Genomic DNA, 26077 nt, shown 5'->3' on the forward strand with positions numbered 1-26077 from the left:
GTACTTCATTGGATGAATCCAGACTGAGTATTTATAAGCCTAGGGTCTTGACTTGAAGAGCCATTGGGCAGGGCTAGATTATCCTATCAAAGGCTCTTTATATCAGATATTTCTCATTAAAGATGAGCCCTCAAAACTCTATAGAGTTTTTAAGTGATTTGCATATGCCACATAAAATTAAATCTTCCCTGACACTTAGAGCAAATGGATTCCTTCCCTCTTCTTCCTCTAATTAAATATCATGGCTCAAATGTTGCTAATCAGATCATAATGAGGCTATGGACTGGCTTCCCAAAATCAAACAAATATAGACAATTTCTGGGGAATTTACAGATAACCTGAAGCAAATGAGACCTTGGATCCAACACGAAGAACCTCATTCTGAGGAACTTGTAAGTTATCTCAAATAATCCTTGGCATTTGGTGTCCCCAAAAAAGTTGGCATCAGAATTGCAGCTGGAACAATTGTTCAATAAAGCACCAAGACAGAATCTGGCAATTTGAATGTAGCCATCAAAACTACCAAGAATGTGAGATAGTGGGTTAGGGGTGGTCGAGATTTCAGCTTGCTTCATCAATACTTAAGAGTTTGAATCTTCCCTAACCCTTACCTCACTATGTAGTCTTAGGTAGTAGCCTTGCCTGCAATAACTTTTCTCCTATGTGAAATAGCACATTGTCAGGGACCCATTTTTACTGGGATATATGGAAGCAGGAAGTTGCAAAGAAAGCTGTGCTTTGACAGCACAAATTGCTGTAGGTACCCCACAAATAATTTTTATAAGCATTTGGCTCCTGGTTGCTTACATTCCACTTGTTACTATGAAATACATGTCTGCATCAAGGTAGTGACGGCATCTAAAAATGGAAGAAAAAGTATAAACCTGAGCCCACCTTTTGGGGAAGGTTAAAAATGGCAGTGAGGGGGCACACCTGAATGGTGCAGCTGGTTGAGCTGTGGACTCGGATTTCAGCACAGGTTGTAATATCAAGGTCGTAGGACTGAGCCTCACATCTGGGCTCCACACTCAGCAGGGAGTCAGCTTGGGAGTCTCTCCCTCTCTCTGCTCTGAGTATGTGCCGGTGCTCAAAAAAAAAAAAAAAAAGTGGTGAAGTATACCCAAGTACCCCACCTTTTGTAAAAATGACAGAGAATATTGGGATGGAGTAGCAGGCAAAAATTTTAAGACTTTCCTCAGGGCCCAGACAAGGGCATTTAATAGATCAGGACAGATAGGAAACAATATTTCAGGACAGAAAGCTCCTCTTTCCACTGTACTGTCAGTGAGTCAACTTTTGATCTTAGCCTGTGGGCCCTAAGTACTCTTGAATAAACCATGTCATCAGCCTGCCTGAAATCTTCTAGTAACTTCCCAGTAAATTTAGAGATCTCATTCCTTTCCCTAACTACGAAGTAGCCATTGTCATTGCTCTGACAAACCCCCAGCCTTACCCCCCAACATCCTTCCCCCTTTCCACTTCAAGCCCAGCTGCTTGAGCCCTTTGTCAATCAATTGGAACAAGCTCAGTAGTTCCTGCCTTGGGGCCTATGCACAGGGGTTCCTTTCTCCGTTGCTGACTTTCCATCAGTCAGGTCAGATGGCACTATTAGTGGGACCTGGTTATCAGCATCCTGACTTACCTCCAGGACTTTATAAATAAACTAGGTTTATTTTTCTCAACTCCTACCCCACCTGGGCCACCACCTAGGATGTGTGTTCTCATTTACCACTTGTATCAGCAGAGCCTAAAGTGGAATTCGGCATGTGATAGAGAAGTGTCCAATACATAGATATTGAAATTCATGAATGCTGGCATGTGGGGTACTACTTTTAAATGAAAAGACTAGTGGCCTTGAAATAAAAGTTTTAAATTCACAAATACTACAATTTTGCCAAGGAATGTAACAGTACAAAATTGAGATGAATTACATTATCTAAAACGTTGTGGCTTCTAGGAATCCAAACAGAAATGACCCAGGCAGAAATGCCAACTTAAAATGGAAGTATTTATATAAATTAATCCCATCCAGTTTAATTGGATATGTATGCCTCACTTAGTTCTGAAGGGAAAACATACTTCCCATATTAATAAATGACCTTAAATGAGTAGGAAGAGTTTCAATAACAAGGCCATAGATACATTGAAACCCCTTTTTATATTAAAAGTTTAAATGAAAGACAAATCCAGGTTGAACATAGTGATTGCAAAATATAATGCAATTTTGAACAATTAAAATTATGAAAATATACAAAATTGATGGGCAACACAGCTAGGCATTTGTACATTTTCCATGATGTGAAGAACACTAAAAATTTCTCTATGCTTTATCCACATCAGATAAATGATTTAAACCAAATGTTTGCTTTGGAGAGTCTTAACTTAGGATCTCAGTAGTATAAAAAGCAGTAATTTTTCAGTCTGTAAACAGTAGTCGTGTTTTTTCTTTCCTTTTTTTTTTTTTAAATATCAATTTACCACACAAAAACAAACACAACAAAAAAACCCACACAAACCAAAAACAGCAGCAGCAGCAGCAACAGGTTATTTGGGAATTCTCTTCAAATACCAATGACATACAATTGCTGGAGGGTGCTTTTTAATCCCGTAAGAATATATATATATATATGTGTGTGTGTGTGTGTGTGTGTATGAATATATATATATTTAAACTGTACACAATTTATAGTGCATAACAGTTTCCAAAAGAACAGATCAATAAAAGATATTCGCCATTTCTGCATAATTTCATTCTTTTTACATTATTCAAAATGTAAGCGGTTGGATCTAATTGAAATGCTACATTTAGTAGGAAAGTCAGCAAATAACAAAGGAAGCATAACCTCGACGTAACATTATTTGTCACTAACACCAGTAGAGGTCCCGGGTGCCCCTAGGCAAAAGACTAGTTAGGTAGACCACTGGAGTCAAGCACTGTCCCTGAGGACCAAAGCCAGCTCACTGAGCACACATATGCTAGATTGACCATGGTCAGTTGAAGACTTGTTTCATAGAGCATTTCTATTTCTATGTACAGTATTTCTGGATATTCAAAGAAACATCATTTCAAGAACATATGCCATACACACATACCCCCACTCTCATACACACACCAAGTCCCATCTAAATAGGCAATAGTTTTACGAAATTATGATATGTTGTCATTAAATTAAATTTGGAATCAATTAGAGTTTTTAATTCATCTTGTTCAAGGCAGTTCTTTTTGAGATGGGGTATGATGGCTGTGGATACCAACTTACGTCAAAAAATAACTTCTTGAAATTACTTGATGGACTAGGATTTCCAGTCTTATTTTGAACAGATAATGTAATTTCCTTAAAAATTTCCTTGGAAGTTTAAACAGTTATTAATCACTCTATCAAATTGTGAATCTAAGAAAGTCACGATGAGGGAACAAAATGCAGTTATTTTGCATACAGAGATTTTCCAAGCTCTCTTTTGTTTTGCTTTTTAAAAGAAAAAAGTATCACATTTTCACTGGAGAAGTGAGTAGGAAAGGACCTGTAAGGTCTTTCAAGACCAATCAACCCGATGTCTGAATTTCCTTATCAAACTCATGTCTTTGTTCTTAAAGAATTACTAACTTTAATGGTATTTGAGTAACAAAGACCAAAAATAGAAGCACAGATTCAAATGCAAAAAGTTATCAAAGCAATTGTATAAACTGTATAGCATTTTCAAGAGCAATGTTTATGTTTTCTGTCAGACCAACCTCTGAAGCTACAGTCTTGGGGAGCTACAGGTACAATGTAGGAACAATGTAAACACCATCCTGGTGTAATTCTCAAGTTTGAAGAAAGTAGACAATGTCAAACCCAATGGATAACATTTCTTTTGCCAGCCTAAAACTTAAAACCTAGGTTAAGTCCATAATATACATTCCTTCCTTCCTCCCCAAACCACCCCCCCAATTAAAAAACACTAAAGTATTACATCTTTATTTTCAAGCATATATATATATATATATATATACACACACACATATATATGCCTGAAAAATATATATGTAAAAGCATATATATATATATATATATCTCACAAAACCAATGACATTGGTATTAGATTTGCCTGCATAAATTATGTACACCTCTCTTCTTTAAAACAGTGATTCCCATCTTTCCCAAAGATGGATGAAAGACAGCAAGCTAGTCCTCAGCAGGCTCGTAAGTGGTCTGCACTGCTTCCCCCTCCATATGCCTGTAAGTTAACATAAGCCTATCTGTGATTTAACTCACAGGAGCTAGGATGGGGATTTCTTGGCTACCGAGCCTGTGGTCATCTCAGTGGCGCTCTTCAGTGACAGGTGCTTATTTATGCCAAATTTCATCTGAGGCCCTTTGGGAACCTGATTTGGGTTCTGTGGGAGCCAAGCAGCTGAGGAAGCCTCAAAACTAAACTAATGTGGAAAAAGGGCCTGCTGCTAGTCATGGTCCCCCTATACTTCTGCTTTCTGCTTCCTAAGGCTCAAGGACCAGACCAAACACCTACTGCAATAATGGTAGGGCCATTCAGCTGCTCTGAGGTCAATGCTTTATGCTTAATTTCTATTGCTGCTTTTATAGGACCCCCCTACCCACCAGATGTTTCTGGTGATGGGAGGAAAGAAGAAAAGTGGGGTTCTCTTGTGGCTGCCATATGCATATGAACATGTATAAAAAGTGGTCAAACCCAGATGAGGGTCCTGCTTCTGGTTTATATACAATAATTTAATCAATTGTATACATTTAATACCTAAAAAATTAATTCACAATCAAAGTCCTTCATGCATTTTATGAGGAAGTTCTGGATTAAAATGATGGTCAACCAGATGTAGCTTCTGCCTGGGAAGATGATGTAATTTTCTGCCATAAAGTCATCGGTGCCTGTGATTCAGACTTCCTTAAATTTTTAGTTTCTTTGTGGTCTCCAGTCTTTTTTTCAGCAGCTCTCCAATTTCCAGAAGTGAGTGTAGATAACTGCTCTGCACCTTCCCTTGCACAGTCTTTGAAAATTTTCTCTCTTCCTACAAAGGAGACAATAATTAGTGGTCTTGCTCTGAAAGCACTCCCCTAGATTATAGTTCTTCTTGTGGAAGTTAAAACTACAATTATCCTTTTTTTTTTAATAAAAGATTTTATTTATTTATTCATGAGAGACACAGAGAGATGCAGAGACATAGGCAGAGGGAGAAACAGGCTCCCTGCTTTAGCATCATTATTCTTTTAAGTATTTAATCAGTATTGTTTTAAGTTACACAAAATCAAAAAACTGGTATTTCTGATTAACTTTTATCCAGAAAAAAAAGGTAGAAAATGATTACTAAGTAGTTTGGATATAAAATCACTATTTTGTTAGCTGTACAAAATGGAAAAATTAATATTTCTCATTATTTCATCAGAAAACAAAAGTAGAAATTTATTATTAATTTGAACATTATCACAGACACATATAAAGGCATCACATTTACCTTTGCCAACTTTTCTAGTTATAATATTGATAGGTCTCCTTCTATATTGACAAAGTCCATGGGTTCCAGAGAATAAAGAGCTAAAAAAAGAATAAAGCTTTCCTAGACCTACTCAAATATGTGCTACACACTTGAATTGTGGTAGAGACTACAAAAAACAAAAGGATGGAATGTTCAAACAGAGAAAGGAGGTTGGTTGAGAACTGGCTAAGGTTACATGAAGTTGGTACTGCAAAGCCCTGAAGAAACCAGATAAACACACCTTGAGACCTAAACAACCTTGGAAATACACATGTGCATAAGACGAGAAGGCATGTAAAATACATTTCATTCCGTCCTGTAGTAAATGTATATAAACAACCTAAAAAGTCCAATGGCTATGATGCATTCATATTTTGAATACCATACAGTTGTTTAAAAGAACAAGACTGGCATATATGTGCTAGCCTAAACAAATCTCTTGAATATGAGGTTAAGTGAAGAAAAAAAAAAAAAACAAAAAGCCAAGTTTCAGAATAAAATAGAATGTATCATTTACTTTCAAAAGCCTAACAGCTATTAGAGTACATTATAAGGTTACATTAAAAGGTCTTGGAACATAACCAGTTTTAGTGGATAGCCCCTGGGAAGAGGAAAAAGGATTGGGACTGTGGTAGTTCAGAGGGTTTATGCATAGTGTTTGAAGTTTAGAAAGAAAGGAAGGAAAGAAAAAAGAAGTAAACCTAGTGGCAACTGAATTGAAGAAAAAAAAAAAATTTCCCCTCAAAATACGAATAGCCAGCACTATATGGATCCTACATTTGGTGGCTGGTGCTGCTCAGTATATTATAGGTATTATGACCTCAATAAAAATAGGTAATAAAATGCCATTATTGTTTTTTGTAATCCTCACTATAATCCTATAAAATAGGTATTATGATTTCTATTTTTCAGATAAAGAAGTTGAAGCACAGAGGTTAAATGACTTTCCCAAGGTCAAAATATGAGAACAGGGGTGCCTGGGTGGCTCAGTCAGCTGAGCATCCACTCTTGGTCTTGGCTCAAGTCATGATCTCAGGATTGTGAAATAGAGCCACTGCCACCCCCTTGGGCCCTATGCTCAGCAGAGAGAGATTCTCTCTCTTTCTGTCCTCCCCCCACTTGTACACACATTCATGCTCTCAAATAAATCTTTTTAAAAAAAACAAAGATAAGGACAGAGTCAAGGCTTAAAAAATTTAAAGTAGCCCAAACTTAAAGATAACCTTTTGAATGAATACTCAAAATGAAAAATCTTATTTCTTACATCAGAAGGCAGACAGATCTTTTAACCACCACCACACAACTGGCAACAGCTTTGTGGGCTACTGTGCCTGTCATCTTGGTCTTGGACAGTCCTTCCCATATACCATGTGCTCTAGCTCTGCCGACTGACTCAGGTGCCTCCACACAATTCACTCTTCTGCCTCTTTCTGCTTTGATATCCTTTCATCCATTCTGGTCTACCTACTGAACACTTACTGATCCTTAAATGTAACCTCTCCGGTAAGACTTCGCAGACTCGTTCAGTTTTTGTGCCTCTATCTTACCTCCAAATTAATTTGTATGCATCTAAAGCCAGGTCTTTTTTTTTTTTTTTTTTTTTTTTTTCCAGGTCTTTTTTTAAATTAATATATAATGTACTATTAATTTCAGAGGTAGAGGTCAGTGATTCATCAGTCTTATATAACACCCAGTGCTCATTACATCACGTAATGCCCTCCTTAATGTCCATCACCCAGTTACCCTGTCCCCCAACCTCCTTCCCCTCTAGCCACCCTCAGTTTGTGTCCTATGATAAAAAAGTCTCTTATGGTTTATCTCCCTCTCTGACTTTGTCTTGTTTTATTTTTCTTTCTCTTCCCCAATGATCCTGTTTTATTCCTTAAATTCTACATATGAGTGAGACCATGGTATTTGTCTTTCTGACTTATTTCACTTAGCATAAGAGTTACATCCACATCATTGCAAATGGCAGGATTTCACTTTCTGATGGCTGAGTAGTATTCCACTGTATACATATACCACACCACCTTTAACCATTCATCTGTTGACGGACATCTGGGCTCTTTCCATAGTTTGGCTATTGTAGACACTGCTGCTATAAACATTAGGGTGCAAGCGCTCCTTTGGATCATTACATTTGTATCTTTGGGGCAAATTCCTAGTAGTGCAAATTGCTGGGTCATAGGGTAGCTCTATTTTCAACTGTCTGAGGAAACTCCATTCTATTTTTCAGAGTTATAGCCAGGTCTTTCAATCACTGTATTTCTATGAGCATTTATCCAACAATAGCAAGCTCAATAAATTTATATCTACTTATTAAAAATCTCAAAGATATCCAGCAAAGCCCAATCATATGAAGCAATGTGACATTCATCCAAATTTGTGATCTTTTAAGATTTTTTTTTAAGCAAATAGTATAATTTTGAGTTTTTCTTGTTCTATAGTATTTGGGAAAGAGCTGTGAGTTTGGAGTAGAGAATAAGTTTGGGTTTGGCCTAAAAAATAAAAAGTCAAACAGCTCAAAACCTACCACTAATTATCAGATTTCTCTATATGTAAAAGTGTTCCAATTTTTAGTATGTGCTACCGAAGCGAGCACTGTAAAAGTGTTCCAAACAGACTATCAAGTATCTCTTCTTTCAGAGTGTGTCCAAGTGAGAGGCAGAAGGCAAAAATCCTAGTTAGGAAATACCTGTTTCTCAAGGATTCAATTACTAGGCTTTTACTGGGCACCCAAGTGCCCAGAAGTCATAAAGGCTACTGGCAGATACAGATGTGTTACAGGAATACAGAAGAGAAAGAGGTGAGGATAGTTCTGGATGATGAGACTGGGACTTATTTGGGGCTAAGAAAAGAGAGGTGCTATTCTCTATTTTCTAATTTTCTTAAGCATACATTTTGCGTATAAAGAAATAGTGAAACACTATACAACAGTTAAGAAATAAGGTGGCTCAGTTGGTTAAGTGTCTGACTTCAGCTCAGATCATGATCAGGGTCCTAGGATCAAGCCCCACACTGAGCTCCTTGCTCAGCAGGAAGACTGCCTCTCCCTCTTTCACTCCCTCTGCCCCTACCTCCACTTGTGCCCTATAATAAATAAATAAAATCTTAGAAAATAAGAAATTTTTAAAAAGGGATGCCTGAGTGGCTGAGCGTCTGCCTTCAGCTCAGGTCATGATCCCAGGGGCCAGGGATAGAGTCCTGCGTCGGACTCCCTATGGGGAGCTGCTTCTCCCTCTGCCTATGTCTCTGCCTCTCTCGCTCTCTGTCTCTGATGAATAAATAACTAAAATCTTAAAAAAAAGAAAGTACAGAAGTACTCACCTAATAATCTAGACACTTAGTACAAAAAAACCCCCAATGTGTATAGTATGCTATCATTTGTGTTTAAAAGCAAAAGGTAAGGAAACAAACATTATATGCTTTTAGCTTGGGTTATCGAACTCAGGAAGATTGCACAACAATGGTTCCTTCTTGGAAACTATCAACAACAATGGTTCCTTCTTGGAAATGGAATTAGGGAATGGGTTAGAAAGGGAAGAAGACATTTCACTATATAGTTTTTATTTAATCTCAATTTTTTTTACAAGATTATTTTACTTTTCAAAACACTGTAAAGCTTGAAAAAAGGAAAACTAAACAAATAAGACAAAAATACTAAAGAATTAACCCATCAATTAGTCCTACTCACCATTGAAGTCTATATTCATTCTAATGTATATAGGAAAGCAGCTGAATATACAGCTTAACTGCCTACAACCAAACTTCTTGTTTCACCTCTGAACACATCTGCTTTCTTTAACCAGTCTTTGGAAATGTTATTATTAAAGGCTCTGAGCCCCTTACCATAGTAAGCCTTTTGTTTATAGCTCCGCCTCATTTATAGCTCCAATGTGTTGAAGCTTTACAAAAGAGGGGCTTATAATCTTTTAAAGCTGTTGTGCCTCCCTGGGAAGGTCTGAGGCTAGTGATGATAGCTGCTGTCATTAGTGAATGAGCTCCCTCACTAGCAGAGGCTGGGGCCAGACGAACTACTCAAGGGAGCACTCCCTCATAATTGGAGTTTCATCACTAGAGCAACTAGGTCAGTGAATGTTAACTCTTCTGACACCATTAAATTTTCAATCATTTCAGACTGAAAGTTTACTTAATGTTTTTTAAGAATACACATCTTAAAGGCAAGACTTTACAAGGATTTTGCTACCAAAATTGTAAGAAACTAGCCTAAAGTAATTACCAGAAGTCTGATGAGTAGTACCTTTGATTCCATGCTTGGTTCCTTCCCTTTTTTGACTGGCTTACTCTCTCTAGCCTAATTACTACTGACATAATTATTTATGATGTCCAGCATCTCTTTTTCAGGTGATAACTGCTGGGGTGGCAAAGAAATAAACCAACCCGGTAGGAGGTAACTTCTCACTCAAGGAGATTGTCCGTGGATCTCAAGAGTATGGCTGGTTTCCTCTTGTACTCAAAACAGGGACAGTTCTAATTATACTCCTCATTAATTAATCATCAGTTTTCATACTAAAAGAAACACCCCAAATGTATAGAAAGGAGGTATGGAGAGAGGGGAGAAATGAAGGGGGAGGGGAACCCACCACCACCAATGACACAACAAAAAACTGCTATAAGGCACCTTCCAATCACAAGTCCTAGAAGGAGCAAATAATGAATTGAAATTCATCCTTGTGATAAAGAAAAGAACATCTGAATATCTACAAATAACTTATTGCTGGTTGCCTGCAGTCTCTTACCAGTGAGAGAGAAGTATCTTCTAAAATAAGTTCTTCAAGTTTAAGTGCAATTAGATGTGTTTCAAGCCCTTTAATATGATCCACAACGTTGGAAATTAAAGTCTGAAGCCCAGTAACATAGTCCTGGAAACTGGTGAAGACAGGTGGCTAGAAAAAAGATTTTTAAAAAGATGAAAGATTATCAAAACATATTTCCTTTGCTTACATCTCATAAGCTATATTAACCTCATACTATAGTATTACTTAATGCTATTAATAGTAACCGAGATGGATACAGTTTTAGATATTATGAAAGTCTCTCAAACCAAGGTAAATTTAACTGCCACCAAATAATGCAAACTCAGCAACAATGACAAGCATTTTTTTAAATGAGGTTTATTCACTCTGAGGAACTATAGATGGAAATATCCTATTTACTCAACTTCAGGCTGAGAATCTTCTGGAACACTACATATGAGACAAACCAAAATTTCATTTCTTCTCTATGTATTTTTGAGATTTCCTCTAATGTTAATAACAGAAATAGAGTTTTCTAAGTTCCAAAAGAAAAAATAATGGATAACAACAGTTACAAAAAAATCTGAAAAACAAGAGTTAAGGGGACTTGCCCTGATATATATTAGAGTATATTATAAAGTTACATAAAATCCAGACAGTACTGGTATAGAAGTGAACTGATAAAAAGTGAAAGGAAACAAGTTCCAAGATAAACCAAAGAATATAAGGGAATTTAAGGGTGCCATCTCAAAACAATGGTTTTCAAAAATAAAACAAGACAATATCAGGGAGGAAGACAAATCACAAGAGACTCTCAATCATAGGATATAAACTGAGGGTTGCTGGAAGTGGAGAGGGTGGGTAGGAGGATGGGATAACTAAGTAATAGACAGGGGATCCCTGGGTGGCTCAGCGGTTTGGTGCCTGCCTTTGGCCCAGGGCGCAATCCTGGAGTCCCAGGATCAAGTCCCGCATCGGGCTCCCAGCATGGAGTCTGTTTCTCCCTCTGCCTGTGTCTCTGCCTCAATCTGTGTGTCTATCATAAATAAATAAATAAATAAATAAATAAATAAATAAATAAACAAACAAACAATCTATCTTAAAAAAGAAACTAGGTAATGGACATTAAGGAGGGCATGTAATGTAATGAGCACTGGGTGTTGTATAAGATTGATGAATCACAGACTGCAACCTCTGAAACAAATAATACATTATGTTAATTATTTGAATTTAAATAAAATGTTGAAAATATGAAAAATTTAAAAGTAAAAAAAAAAACAAAACCTCAACGGTTTCCAGTGGATGAATGGTACTGAGATAACTAGGTAGACATTTGAAAATATAAAATAGGGGCACCTGGCTGGCTCAGTCAGTAGAGCATGAAACTCTTGATCTTGGGGTCATGAGTTCAAGCCTCATCTTGGGTGCAGAGATTACTTTAAAATATATATATTTTTTAATTTACTTATTTGAGAGAGAGAGCAAGCATGAGTGTGGGGGATAGGAGCAGGAGAAAATCTCAAGCAGACTCCTTGCTGCTCAAGGAGTCCAATAACCCATGAGATCATGACTTGAGCTGAAACCAAGAATCAGATGCTTAGCTGACTAAGCCACCCAGGTTCCCAAAGTAAAATCTTTAAAAAAATAAATAAATAAGATAAAAAATAACCGAAATAAATTCCAAATAGAGTAAATACTAAGTTTAAAAAATCCACCAAAGCTCCAGAAGAAAATTTAGATAATGGCCTGTGTAATAAATTGAAAAGGCCTTCCTAAACATTACACCAAGCTAAGAACCATTTTTAAAAAATAATGGGGGATGCCTGGGTGGCTCAGCATTTGAGCGTCTGCCTTGGGCTCAGGGCGTGATCCCGGAGTTCCAGGATCAAGTCCCACATCAGGCTTCCTGCATAGAGCCTGCTTCTCCCTCTGCCTGTATCTCTGCTTCTCTCTCTCTCTCTCATGAATAAATAAAATCTTAAAAATAAATAAATAAATAAATAAATAAATAAATAAATAAGATGATCGGGGGTGGGGTGTTGGTGGTGTATGGGTCTGTCAGCAGTTAAGCATCTGCCTTCAGCTCAGGTCATGATCCCAGGGTCCTAGGATTGAGTCCCGCATCAGGCTCCCTGCTCCACATGGAGCTGCTTCTCCCTCTGCCCCTCCTCCCACTTGTTTTCTTTCTTCTAATAAATAAATAAAATCTTTTTTAAAAACATTAAAAAAATTTTAATTACGTTGACAAAAAATTACTTAAAAGACAAATGAAAAACTGAAAAAAATTGCATCATACGGGATACAGAATTAATAATAACAAAATTAAGAGCCCAAAGCTTAAAATATTTTAATAGGAAAAATATTACTACCACAACAAGAAACTTGGGCAAAGATATGAACAGAAAATATATCAAAGACCCAGCAGGTGCCTGGGTGGCTCAGTTGGTTAAGCGTCTGCCTTCAGCTCAGGTTATGATCCCAGGTCCTGGGAGATAGAGTCTTGCATGGGACTCCCTGCTCAGCAGGGAATCTGCTGCTTCTTCTGCCTCTTCCTGCTGCTCATGCTCGTTCTCTTTCTCTCACAAAAATAAATAAAATCTTTAAAAACAAACAAAACACAAAGAAATCCTAGCAATATATGACACAATTTAAAAATCAGACAAACACAAGAAACCTGCCCAATCTGTTAGGCTAACTTTTGACTAAAAAAATCTCCCTGGAAGGTTCAATATCAATCAATTTTTTTTAACAACTTTTTTTTTAAGTAAACTCTACCCCTAATGTGGGGATTGAACCCATGACCCCAGGATCAAGAGTCATATGCTCGCCTTAGGCCCAGGCTGTGATCCTGGAGACCCGGGATCAAGTCCCATATCAGGCTTCCTGCATGCAGCCTGCTTCTTCCTCTGCCTGTGTCTCTGCCTCTCTCCTCTGTATGTCTCTCATTAATAAATAAATAAAATCTTAAAAAGAAAATGGTTTAAAAAAAAAAACTAGTAGTGTGAATGATACAATGATGTAATTCCAAAACTCTTAGTATCTATTGTAAAACAAGTGAATATACTGATGTTGTAGGGAACCAGGGTTCAAACTAAAACAAAACAAAACAAAAAAAAGCTACAAACTGGAAAGAGGGAAGGAAAAGAAGGAAGAACACTGTGATATTGGTATCAGTAAGAATTATTTATTCTGTGTGTTTGCATGTGTAAATAAATTTCCTGTCTCCTTTCACTGACATAAACCTGAAATCCCAATACCAATTAGTATACCTAACATCTAGATCTTGGTTTTGAAATGCCACCAGGGCTCCTTGGAAATAAGTTCTCAGTTCAGCTGAATAGGAACAAAGTGGTTGGAGCAGTTTTGCTATTCCACAAAATAAGGGCTCAAAAGCTGATAACCTGTTAGAGGACAGGAACAAGCTTAGAGATGCTTTCATTAGCCAAATCTGAGCATGCAAAACAGAATAATGATAATGGATTAGAAAGGAAATTTTAAAAAGAATGATACTTAAATAGGGAGTAATATTTAAAAACCATATATACAAATATATATATGAATGGGGTGAGACAGCTCCATTTTACAGAAAAATGCCATCTAGTAAATGAGGAAGGACTGCCAGATTTTTTTTTTTTAAGATTTTGTTTATTTATTAGAGACAGAGAGAGAGAGAGAGAGAGAGGCAGAGACACAGGCAGAGGGAGAAGCAGGCTCCGTGCAGAGAGCCTGAGATGTGGGACTCAATCCCGGGTCTCCAAGATCATGCCCCAGGCTGAAGGCAGCGCTAAACCACTAAGCCACCGGGGCTGCCCGACTGCCAGGATTTTTAAAACTCACCAATGTGGAACCATCAGTGTACTAAATGATTTATGCAAATCAGACTTAACAGTGGATATTAAAACCAGCAAGCGAAAGGCTGGTAGGGAACAGGATATTCAGTCTCAAAGCATCGTCCTACAGAGGACTTATAATTACAAGGGGGAAGGCACCTTTACAATGAAGAAATCCAGACACTTCCTCTATCAAATAATTAAATCTACAAGGACCTATAATGGGACAAAACAACCTTAGTACCTCCTGATTTAATTTGCTAAAATAGACACAGCATTTATATTTAACCTAAACCCAAGGTAATTAGTCAAATCTAGACTGTAATACTATGCTACCAAAAACTGAGCTAGACTCTTCAACAGTAAGTACAAAAGGCTAAGAAGTATTTAAGATTAATGGAGGGTAAAAAGACAAGAAAACTAAAAGCCACGTCAGATCCTTTTTTTTTTTTTTTTTTTTTATTGGTGTTCAATTTACTAACATACAGAATAACACCCAGTGCCCGTCACCCATTCACTCCCACCCCCCGCCCTCCTCCCCTTCTACCACCCCTAGTTCGTTTCCCAGAGTTAGCAGTCTTTACGTTCTGTCTCCCTTTCTGATATTTCCCACACATTTCTTCTCCCTTCCCTTATTTTCCCTTTCACTATTATTTATATTCCCCAAATGAATGAGAACATATAATGTTTGTCCTTCTCCGACTGACTTACTTCACTCAGCATAATACCCTCCAGGCCACGTCAGATCCTTATTAGGGTTTAAGTATTTTGAAAAAGGCTATAATAAAGGACACAATTGGGATAACTGGGGAAATCTGAATGTGGACATTATAATATTATTGTATCAGTATTAAATGTCTGGACTGTGAAAATTTCTTGAGTATTGTGGTTTTGTAGGCAACTGCCCTATTCTATCCTGTTAAGCATCACAAAGTCTGTACTTTTCTTTCAAACAGTTCAACAAACAAGGGGGGTAGATAGGATGAGAGAGTAAGATAAAGCAGATGGAGCCAAGTGGTATTAACAAGTGGCAAGTCTAGTAAGGATATTTGGGTGTCATCATGCTAGCCTTTCAACTTTTCTATAGGCGTGTCATTTAAAAGCAAAAACAAGCTGGACAGAGAAAATGAATGTACACAGGACTCTAAAGTTTCTTATAATATGCAGGAAAACTGAAAAGAAAAAGCAGCATGCAGCCAGGTTGTGTTTTCCCTATTATTACCATGATGATGCTGGTTTCTTTTTTCTTCTTTTTCTTTTTCTGTAAATTTAATTTGTATGGTCGCAGGACACTCTCACAGTAACTGGACACCCAAAGGATAATAGAAATAGTCTGAAAGAGGAAAAATCGCAAATTCATCAATAAGGATTATATTCAAGACATCTAGCAGGAACAGTTAAGGTTATGGATTAAATTCTTGCTGATAGTTCTGTGCAAATCCCTTCGAATTCTCCTCTAGTTCTCCACTACAGATTAGAGAGTTTAGATTAATTTCTACAATTACCACGCTGATTCTGAAGACCTTCATTTGAATACTGCTCAGAATACTAAGATTGCTTCAATCTTTATCCTCCCTTCTAGCTCTCCTAGCCCTAAAGGCATCCTCCACCTCAGCCCAGTTTCCTTTCACTCAAGTGAGAGGTCCAAATTCCTAGGCATGGAATCCAAAAGTTATTTATAATATGCCTCTCCCCACCCACCTCCCAGCCCATTAAGATATTACCTCACCACAAATCTTAACTTAAATATTAACAGAGAGGGATCCTGGGGGGATCAGTCAGTTAAGCATCCAACTCTTGATTTTAGCTCAGGTCCTGATCTCAGAGTCATGGGACAGAGTGCCCCATTAGGCTCTGTGTTCAGCACATAGTCTGCTTGTTCTTCTTTCTCTACTCCTGCACCTGCACTCTTTATCTCGAAGATAAATAAATAAAAGCTTTAAACAAAAAAAAAGATTCTCTTTCCCTCTGCCCCTCCCCACCGTCCCCCATGTTCTCTCTCTCTCTCTCTCTCTCTCTCACACACACACACACACACACACAGAAATCTCCCCAACTGGTCAGCACATTCCCTCCTTCAAGTTAGGTGTTTACACCTATGCTTCTCCTCTGCTACAGAGTGTGCATGGACATACTGAGCAATTATGGCTGATTTATTCAGAGTCTTAGACACTTACACTGTATCAGTCACCAGAACAGACTAGGAGGGGAAGAAAAGTAAATAAACATGTGACAAAAATAAGACAATGGATTATGAGTGTTTGCAATCCTCCTCTTCCCTCTGGTTAAAAAAGAGGAGAAAGTTTTGCTGAATAAGTGCCCAGATTCTCCTTCATAATGCAGAATCTTAGTAATTAGTGAATAGCAACAACAAATTTATTTTTTTTAAGATTTTATTTATTTATTCATGACAGACACAGAGAGAGAGGCAGAGACATAAGCAGGCTCCATGCAAGAAGCCTGATGTGGGACTCAATCCTAGTACTCCGGGATCACACCCTAAGCAAAAGGCATATGCTCAACCACTGAGCCACTTAGGCGTTCCTAGTAACAACAAATTTAAAAAACTGGTGGAATTAACTTAAAACATAATAGTTGAGTGAAAAAGGAAAATGAACAGAGAACAGATACATTTAGAGTGAATCTAAGGAATTTTTCAAAGATTGATAAAGAAATTGCAAGTTTTATTCATTATGAACAAAACTTTCTTGGTATGCTTGGAAGGAACACCTTCAAAAATGATTTAAATTGCTTTTCAGTTAACAAAAGGTGGGGGATTAAAATAAAGGTATAAGGTGCCTTTTACCTGTTTATTTTTTAAAAATTATCTTTCACTCAATTAAGGAAAACCAAGTTTTCCAGGAAGAGAACAAAGACATACCTCAACAAAGAAGACTAGGTTCTCTAAAAGAGCAGGGCGTGTTTTCAAGTTACCATCTTTAACTTCTAAGAGGTCACCTTTACATCTACTGAAGACATCTGAAAATAGGAAAGTATTTTATTGTTTTATTTGGCTTTTGTTTCAACACTATTTTTAGGAATACAATGTATGCTCCAATAAAGAATAAGCAAATATAAAAGCTTAAGCCAGAAAGCTTCCCCCACCACAATGAACCAAACAAAGGATATCTATTTTAAGCTTTTTTTTAAAAAAGATTTTATTTTTAAGTTATCTCTATCTGTAAGATGGGGCTCAAATTCACAACCCCAAGATCAAGAGTTGTAGGCTCTACTGACTGAGCCAGCCAGGAGCCCCTATTTTAAGCTCTTTAAAAAGCCATGTAACTAAGGCTCTGCTGTCTTCAAAATATAAAAGGTGGCCTCATAAATTATATATTCTAGAGTCTAAACCCCAGCTAGCTGTTCCACAGATAGGTCATTGTCACAATAAAATTAAGACTTCAAATGAATGATTTAGAAGAATGTGTGCTATTATGGACTAAAAGACCAAAGTACATGATAGAAATTAACCTTCATAATAAATACCATGTTTTATTCTCATACTCTTGATCTTTTCATTATTCTTCATTTGGGTAATAAAATAAAAAACCATTTAGGCTATTTTTCCCCCTATTTAGGCTCTTGAAAATAAAGACCCTTATAGATTTTACATGCATTTATGTACCTTTTTACCAAACAATTCCATTGCCAGGAATTTAATCCCAAGAAGTACTCAAATAAGTACCCAAACACTTATGTCCCAAGATGTTCATTTCAGCTTTATTATAGAGTTTATAAATAACTCAAGTACATAATATATCATGTACTCCATGGGGCAATACATAAATAAACTTAGTACACTGATATAATACTGTGTAATATTATATGTAACTGACATGGTAAGTGCCCAAGACAACAGAAAAGTAAAATAAAAAAGTATGTTTAAAAAATAAAAAAAATAAAATCACTACAATATATTTCCACATACACACATATGACTGTTTAGGGTCCTTCTATGAGTATAGACTCCAAAAGTGTTACTTACCTTTTAAGTAAAGTACTTACTGTCCTCTGGGGAAATGAGGCTAGGAAAGGGAGAAACACCATACCCACTTGTGTACTGTTTTATAGTAGGTTGTCTACTACTTTTGTAATCAACACTTTTTAAAGTTAAAGACAAGTCTCAAAATACCCAAAGTATGCATTATTTTCAAGTTGTTTGCAACTCCTTCAAGTTTCTACTAAAAAATGAGTTCCTAATTAGATAAAATACGGGGGTCCATAGTTAGAATGCTTACCTTTTAATTGTTCTAGTAAAGACTTAAGACAATTCTCTACTCGCTCCTGGATTTCCACTGTATCCTCTAAAATCGAAAAAAAAAAAGAAAAAGAAAAAGAAAAGAAAAAGAAAAAACAGCAGCAAGATCAACACCCGCAAGCCATTCATGGGCAAGGACATTTTCTTTACTCTTAAGACTCACAGGCATCAAATTCCATCATTGAGGGAGACAAAGAAAAAGATAAAAGAAAGGAAAAGAAAGGCATTAATTACCTTTCTCTCAAAAGTAATACCTACAATTTTCTAGGAAGACTTAAAATCTAAGTGCTTCAAATAATCTCAAAGACAGAATCTACAAATCTTAAGATCTGAAGGGGAAAGAGGGTCTATGGAATATGCATGATTCTCACTGGGTTAGGAAAAAACTCTTCTCCACAAAGTTTAGTAAAGAATTCAATCCGAAATCCAACAATACTTCAACAAATTAAGGATTTCTTCAATTTTTGGACCTAACAAGTGATTTTAAATAGGGAAAAGACTTAAATTTGTAAAATATTACTTTGTAACCTATGAATGTACATACATTCATGTTAAGTTAGACACTTCCAGAACAGCTTCCACCTCCTCACAATCATCCAAATATGCGAGGACTTAAATATTTTGTTACATTTACTAAGTTTTCAAAGACAAAGACCTAAGTAAACATATTCATGCAAATGTATACTTACCTAAACCACTGGTATCCAGCTCATAAATATCACTAACAAGATAAAAAGAACTGGTCTGACACTGTGAACAGCCAGAACTAAAGAATCCAGCCATTCTAGTAGGAACAGGACCAAGGAAAGGATACTGAAAAAAAAAAAGGGGGGGGGGGGAGGGGTAATGTCCTTTAAATCCATCTAAATTTATACAAAGCAAGAAAACAGAGGACTATAACTACTGGATAAAGTCTATCTCATTGACTAGGTTGCAAACCACGGATCAAATTAACAACTAAATCATTATGGTGAAACAAATTCTGTATTAATTTGTTCACAGCTATTAAAAATACACCATTACAAATAAAGCTATTTTGCTTTTCCTCACTATCTAGTTTGGATAGTGAGGAAGCCTCTTTAATTCCCAAGCCTATAAAATCAAGTTTTTTCCTAGGTACCACAAACTGGGACAAAATACTGCTCTTTACTATTCATCCACACCAAATTCCTATTTTTAAAAAGACAGCCCTGGATTATTGCACCTTTGATGACAAATACATATTGATGATACCTGAACTTCCTTCTCAATAAATCGCTTTCCCATATCCATGGCCACTTCCAACTGTTGAAGAAGTAAACGAAGAATATCAATCCGGGAGGACACGCCATTCTCAGTGGTCTTTTCTGAGTTCCTTGGCTCTACAGGGTGGTTCAGACTTGGAAGTCCACTGATCAGCCTCAATGTTAAGGAACGGATTCTTAACCACATGGTCTCCTCCTCCAAGGAAAGTTTCTTATGTTCTTCAGAAACATCCCTTAAAAAGAAATATCCCCAAACCATTCACTTTATTCAGTGTGTTGCCTTTACATCTTTCAAGGTTTACTTTCATCAGTCAAGGTCCCATTGAATGGTTCCAGTGCTCATCTCCTAGCTGAAGGATAAACCCAATCACCCAAGTTCCCATTTCAGGATCAGTAAAATGGGGAATGACAACCTATCTAACAAGTCATTTTTCTGCTTCAGTGAGACATCTGATAACAACAAAATATACATCATGTATTTTCAAAGAAATATAGGATATAAAAAATTCAAATGACAAAAAACTGAAAAACAAAAATGTGCCCTAGTAATCAAACACCTGCAATAGTAACAAGTTTGGTATTAATCCTTTCAGACTCTTACAAATGTAAAATACAGACTCTTACAATACAAACGTACAACATAAAAATATTTATATAATTTGACATATTTTAAACAAATAAAATGGGTTCACAATACACTATTTTGCAAATGACATCTTTTTTGACAGTGTGTAGAAAAGAGTTAACATAGCAAGACTGAGGTTATTATTCTTCAAGGGACAGCTTTTAAGGTTGAGCTTTAGCTGATGTCTACGAACTTGGGACTTGAAACATTCCCTAAATGATGAAGAGTAGCTCACTGTACCTAGACTGTTTGTACAAACCATATGGTCTATGGTGAGCACCTGCTTTCTTTCTGGGAGTTTGGAACATTGGCACATGATGGACAAGGGATGCCTACGTAACCAGCTGGTAAAAACCTTGGGCACCAAATCTCGAATGGCTTCTCCAGGTAGAAACGCTACACATGCATCACTGCATTTTTTGCCGCTAAACAGAGGAGCACAGAAGGTAAAGAGTACTGGAAGTCTGTGCATGGAGTTTTCCATATTGTCTTTTTTTTTTCCCCCTTGCTGATCCTGTCATTTGTCCTTCTGTTTTGTTTTTTAGATTTTTATTTATTTATTCATGAGAGGCAGAGACACAGGCAGAGGGAGAAGCAGGCTCTATGCAGAGAGCCCGATATGGGACTCGATCCTGGGTCTCCAGGATCACGCCCTGGGCTGAAGGCGGTGCAAAACCGCTGAGCCACCCAGGCTGCCCCGTCCTTTTGTTATAATAAACTTTAGCTGTGAAGACAACTATAGGCTAAGTTTTAAATCCTAGAAAATCACTGAATATAGTCTTGGCAATCCTCAAATCACAATGCAGCTGATCTTTGAACACACTGATGTGAACTGCATGGGTCCACTTATGCAGATTTTTAAAAAAATAAATACAGTATAGTACTATAAATGTACTTTCTCTTCCTTATAATTATTTTTAGATATTTTATTTATTTATTCATGAGAGACACACAGAGAGAGGCAGAGACACAGGCAGAGGGAGAAGCAGGATCCATGCAGGGAGCCTGATGTGGGACTTGATCCCGGAACTTCAGGATCACACCCTGAGCCAAAGGCAGATGCTCAACAGCTGAGCCACCCAGGAATCTCTCTTCCTTATAATTTTCTTAATAATATTTTCTTTCTCTAGCTTACTTTAAAGTAAGTGTACATTTATCCTGTATAGGATATAATATACTGGTATATAAAATATGTGCTGACCAACTGATCATGTTGTAGGCAACACTTCCAGTCAACAGAATGATTTAACTCCCCAGTTAAGTCTCTGGGGAGTTAAAAGTTACACATGGATTTTTAACTGTGCAAGGGGGTTAGCAACCCAATCCTACATGTTCAAGGGTCAACTGTATATTCAGAATTACCTCATATACACAGGTCTGCATGCCTATGCACTTACTTCCTTTGATTATACTTTCCTAAAAGTGAATCTACTGAATTAACTGGGATAAGGGATTTTCAATCTTAATACAGATTACTAAAATTCCCCACAGGAAGATTATATAAAGTTATATCTCCATGTCAATGCACAACAACCTTTTCCCCCACAATCTCACTGACCACAAGTAAATCTTTTTTATCTTTGTATAATGGTTTTTAAAAAAAAATCACTATAAGGTACATTTCTTTGAATTTCTTAAGTCCAACTTGGTTTTTCGTTATCTTATTATTGAATTAAGAGTTCTCCCTGTACGTGAAAGATATTAATATATATGAAGAAAATTACTAATTTACCTTTAGAACTTGTTAACAAATTTACTTCTATATAAAAGGCTAATATTTACAGAGACCAAATCCTCTGTTTACAGGTTTGACGTAATGCTAAGAAAGGTTTGCCCTAACCATTTAAAATATTTTTTAGGGGTGTCTGGATGGCACAGTCAGTTAAGCGTGGGACTCTTGATTTCAGTTCAGGTTGTGATCTCAAGGTTGTAAAATCAAGCCCCAAACAGGGCTTTGTGCTGAGTGTGGAGCCTACTTAGATTTCACGCTCTTCCTCTCCTACTACCCCCTCCTACCATACCCCTAACCATGTTCTCTCTTGCTAAATAAATAAATTTTAATTTTCTTGTAGAATTTCTAAAGAGTTTTAGCATGTAACCTTTAATCCAACTAGAATCTCTTTTCATGTATGCTATGAGGGGAAATCTAATTTTTAGATTAGCAAGCAATCCAACATATGAGTGAGATTCATTTTCTTCCTTTGGCTTACCTATACCTTCTTATCCCTACAACAACCATGTTACTGTATTTGTGCAAAAAAGAGATTTCTTGGTGGGGTAACTCTTAGATGCATCCTAATTCTTCAAAAATAAATGTTTAGGGTTTAATTCCAGTAACCTGTCTTTTGGATCCCAGCTGAAGAAAACATTTAAGTCTCTGTTGTCTCGCAAGGCTTCCCATGGAATGTCATCTTCTTCTGGCCGAAGATTCATTGACTTTATACTTTCTGCTAAACTGGTTGATCTATGATATAGAAAATTTGCTTATGTGTTATTTCAATAGTAAAACAGCCATGAAAACATATTAGCGACAACTTTGTTTAACTAGAAAGAAAAGAGGAAGAAGGATTAACTATTATGAAGTAAAGGTGCACAAAAGATGACACAGAACCAAGCCTGTATCATATTAGCCTGCTACAGAGCAAGAGAAAGTGCCTGAAAGCCCAACTAAAATAAAGTGGATCAACATTAATTCCTGAAATCCCATGTTTATAGGGGAAGGGAAACCCTTTAAACACCACAGACCTTGGGGTGATAACCACGGTCTGGGTGGCAGCTTGTGTACAGAACTCATGGTGCTTGCAGCACCCAATCATTCCCCACAATATGCCCTGGGTTACTTCCCCTTTCTTCTCTGTTCCCACCAACTTCTCCCCCCAGCCATTTTTCCTTAGCTTAGGCCTGCTAATATCACCCATGAGCCCATTAATGGCTCTCAGGATCTGATCTAATCCCTTAGTTCTTTATAGGTCTTGTGCAATACTTACATATTTGCTTCAAGTAGAAGGTCTAACAACATCCGTTCAGTACGGACTTGCGCAAAATGAAGAGAATTATTCAACCTGTTCCTAAAAGCGATAAATTCTGGGATCTTCTCAAATGCACCATATTTGTAAGCTTGAATAATATATTCTGAGGTCTGGGAAGGAAAGACATCACCTCCGTATAAATATTTCACAGATCAGGCAATGAAGGCAAACTTTGCCAGGCAAAACAAAATACTCAAAACTAAAATTAAGATGTGAATTCTAACCTTTAAAGGTCATCAAGTAGTATTATCAGCCTTTAAAAACATTATTTTTCTTCTTTGTTATACCAGAATTATGTGTTCTTTACCAATACTACTACTAGGACTAGTACTACTACTACTATTAGTATTACTACCACCCAGCTGCTCCTGCCACCACAGAGACTTTCTCTTAGCAGTTATGTCTTTCAATTCAGTAGGACTGGAGGTTTTGTTATACCACATCAGTCAAAAATTTGGTTAGTGCCATTGTGGAAGGGATATTACTCCATGTTTTTCTGCATCTAAGATAAACTGTTTTATACAAACGTTCCAAAAACACCAGAATAATATAACCACCCCACCACCAACCCAAATAAAAGTCACCCTCCTTCAGAGAAAAGATAGGCTGCTCCTTGGTTTTGTTTATTTCTGAGTACTATGTATCACAAACATAGGGCATATATGCATTACATCGGGATAGAAGGCAACAAACAAAAGACCCTTAAGAATTCATCAGAATCCATCCTGAGGACAGAAAGACTGCAAGAACCAGGTTTCTTGTCCATCCAAACTACGTAAGACCTATGCCAGAAAATTCCATGAACAAGTGAAGGGAACACTCATCACATGCGCTTTAATTTTAGATTAATACATATGTACAGATGAAATGTTGTGAACAGAGGCAAGAAAAAGAATTCTCAACAGAAATTCTGGCACAATAGAAGAAAATCTCAGGGAAGAACATTTCATGGGTGTGGGCCTATGCCATCAGGATCAGAAGTCAGGAGGGTATCCTTTTGGGCCAAGGAAAATGTTAAGCTCAAAGTGGATGTTTGCCCCAAAGATCCTTTCTAGGAAAGCCAGTCTTTTTACATAGCCTCAGTCAGCACTGCCCCCATCTCCATTATGACTGAATAATTTGCCCAGTAGGAAAATAGGCCAATAGTCAACAACATACCCTCTGATACACAGCCTCGCAGGGTTCATTTCAGGCCGCGGGATTGCGCCACGGGCGCTAATTCAACTGCATTCGATGCGGCTTTTAAACCCCATGGGACACCTCGGCGAGCTGTTTGCCTGCAGTATCTGGAGAAATTAAAGACGGACGGACACAAGAAAATTAAAAAGATTACTTGTGATCCTGCAGGTTTAAAGAAGGACTATCCAAAAAAGCTCAAGTGCACCTTCTAGTCTGATTAAAGGACAGTGATATGCCCCATCAAGAAGAGGCCAGGATACTCTAAACACACCTGCCTATCCAATGGCCTCTTGACTTAGAAAAAGCTTAATATCAGCCCTTGCAACAGAAACTTACAGCTTGAAAAAAAAATCAGCTGCTTAGGAACATAATGCTCCAGCAATTAATCAGGATTAAAATAGTACTTCTGGGGATTCCAGTCAAATTTATTAATGACAGTTCCAAAATAATGCTGATTAAAGGAAAGAATACAGCTTTACAAAGTACAGAGGCAGTTTTAATTTCTGAGTGGTCCATGGAACACCACTTTTGAAAAAAAGGCAATGGCTTAAAAAAAAAAAAAAGAAAAACAAGGGGCAATAGAAAGAGAATGTAGTCCTTTAACAAACTGAGACGGTAACTGTAGCTCTCTGGCTTCTGTTTTTAAGATAGTCCTCCTTTAATGCTGCAGCAAAGTACCACTGCAGAGCTAGAAAAAGGGCCTGGGCATCTTGTATTAAGACCGAGCACAAGAGAGGTCTACGGTTTGAAGAGACAACCCCTATTGGAACTGCAGGCAAAATTGGAAGCCATAGGCCCTTTAAAAACTTTTGAACATCAGAGAATGTTGTCCGTACCTATTTCTACTCATATATGCACCAATGAGGCTAGTTATATCCCATATGGATTCCTGAAATGAACCCTGGTCACTGTAAAAATTAGCAAAATAGATAGACATCAAACCCTGAGTGATAGTCTTCACAATACCTAAAACAGACAGACTTTTAAATGGAAAACTATTTTTAAAGTACAAACACAAAGGTAACTTTTGGAGATAAGAAAATCTGGCTCAGTCTCATATTGCAAAAATCTATTTCAGAGTAAGATGACAGCAACAAATGATGATCTTTCCAGAAAGCAAATCCCTGTGTAGATCTTCCAAATATAACTTTCAATCCCATAGCACAAAGCCTTACAAAGCAGAACACTGGATTTTCCAGTTAAGGAGTAAAGTGTTCTTTCAAAGAGCAGGTTGGGAATTGAAATTCATCAGTCACTCAAGAAAAAACCATCTGGGGAATCTCAAAAACTCCAAGAATAACAGATATAGAACATAGAGCTTTAGCTTTCCAGAGAATTATCTAATACTATTAGATGGTTTAAGACACACAAGGCAACACTAAAATCGTGTTCTTATTCTCAAATTCCTATAGGAAACAGTCCACACCACAGTCTCCAGTTCCCTATTCTGGGACTCAGGCTAGGCATTAAAGGTTAAGGTGCATTTTCCTTATTGTGTTGGTTTTGCTTTTGCCTCTACGACCCCTCAAAGATTATCTACTTTAGTAGGATTAAATAAGCTCTTTCTTCTTAGTAGTAATAAAAATAAATTTCAAGCAGACAGTCCTATTCCCAGATCAATAAAATGCTCAGGTTCAGCATCACATACATTCAGATCAATTAGTCAC

At 37.1% G+C, this 26077-nt stretch overlaps 1 protein-coding gene across 1 annotated transcript in view; it reads right to left on the reverse strand.

Annotated features, from left to right (window-relative positions):
- Positions 1-2139: 2139 nt before the first annotated feature.
- The window catches only part of NAA25 (N-alpha-acetyltransferase 25, NatB auxiliary subunit), a 79426-nt gene continuing 55488 nt past the window's right edge, over positions 2140-26077 (reverse strand). The window contains exons 16-24 of the mRNA XM_072802550.1: positions 23190-23341; positions 22541-22666; positions 19567-19810; positions 19023-19146; positions 18314-18379; positions 16957-17054; positions 15298-15408; positions 10249-10395; positions 2140-5023 (exon numbers count right to left, since the gene is read on the reverse strand). Of these exons, the coding sequence (XP_072658651.1) occupies positions 4901-5023; positions 10249-10395; positions 15298-15408; positions 16957-17054; positions 18314-18379; positions 19023-19146; positions 19567-19810; positions 22541-22666; positions 23190-23341 (1191 nt within the window). The 3' untranslated portion in view covers positions 2140-4900. The remainder of the gene's footprint in view (positions 5024-10248; positions 10396-15297; positions 15409-16956; positions 17055-18313; positions 18380-19022; positions 19147-19566; positions 19811-22540; positions 22667-23189; positions 23342-26077) is intronic.

The sequence above is a fragment of the Canis lupus genome, chromosome 27 (assembly GCF_048164855.1).
Source record: "Canis lupus baileyi chromosome 27, mCanLup2.hap1, whole genome shotgun sequence".
In the NCBI taxonomy this organism is placed as follows: domain Eukaryota; kingdom Metazoa; phylum Chordata; class Mammalia; order Carnivora; family Canidae; genus Canis; species Canis lupus.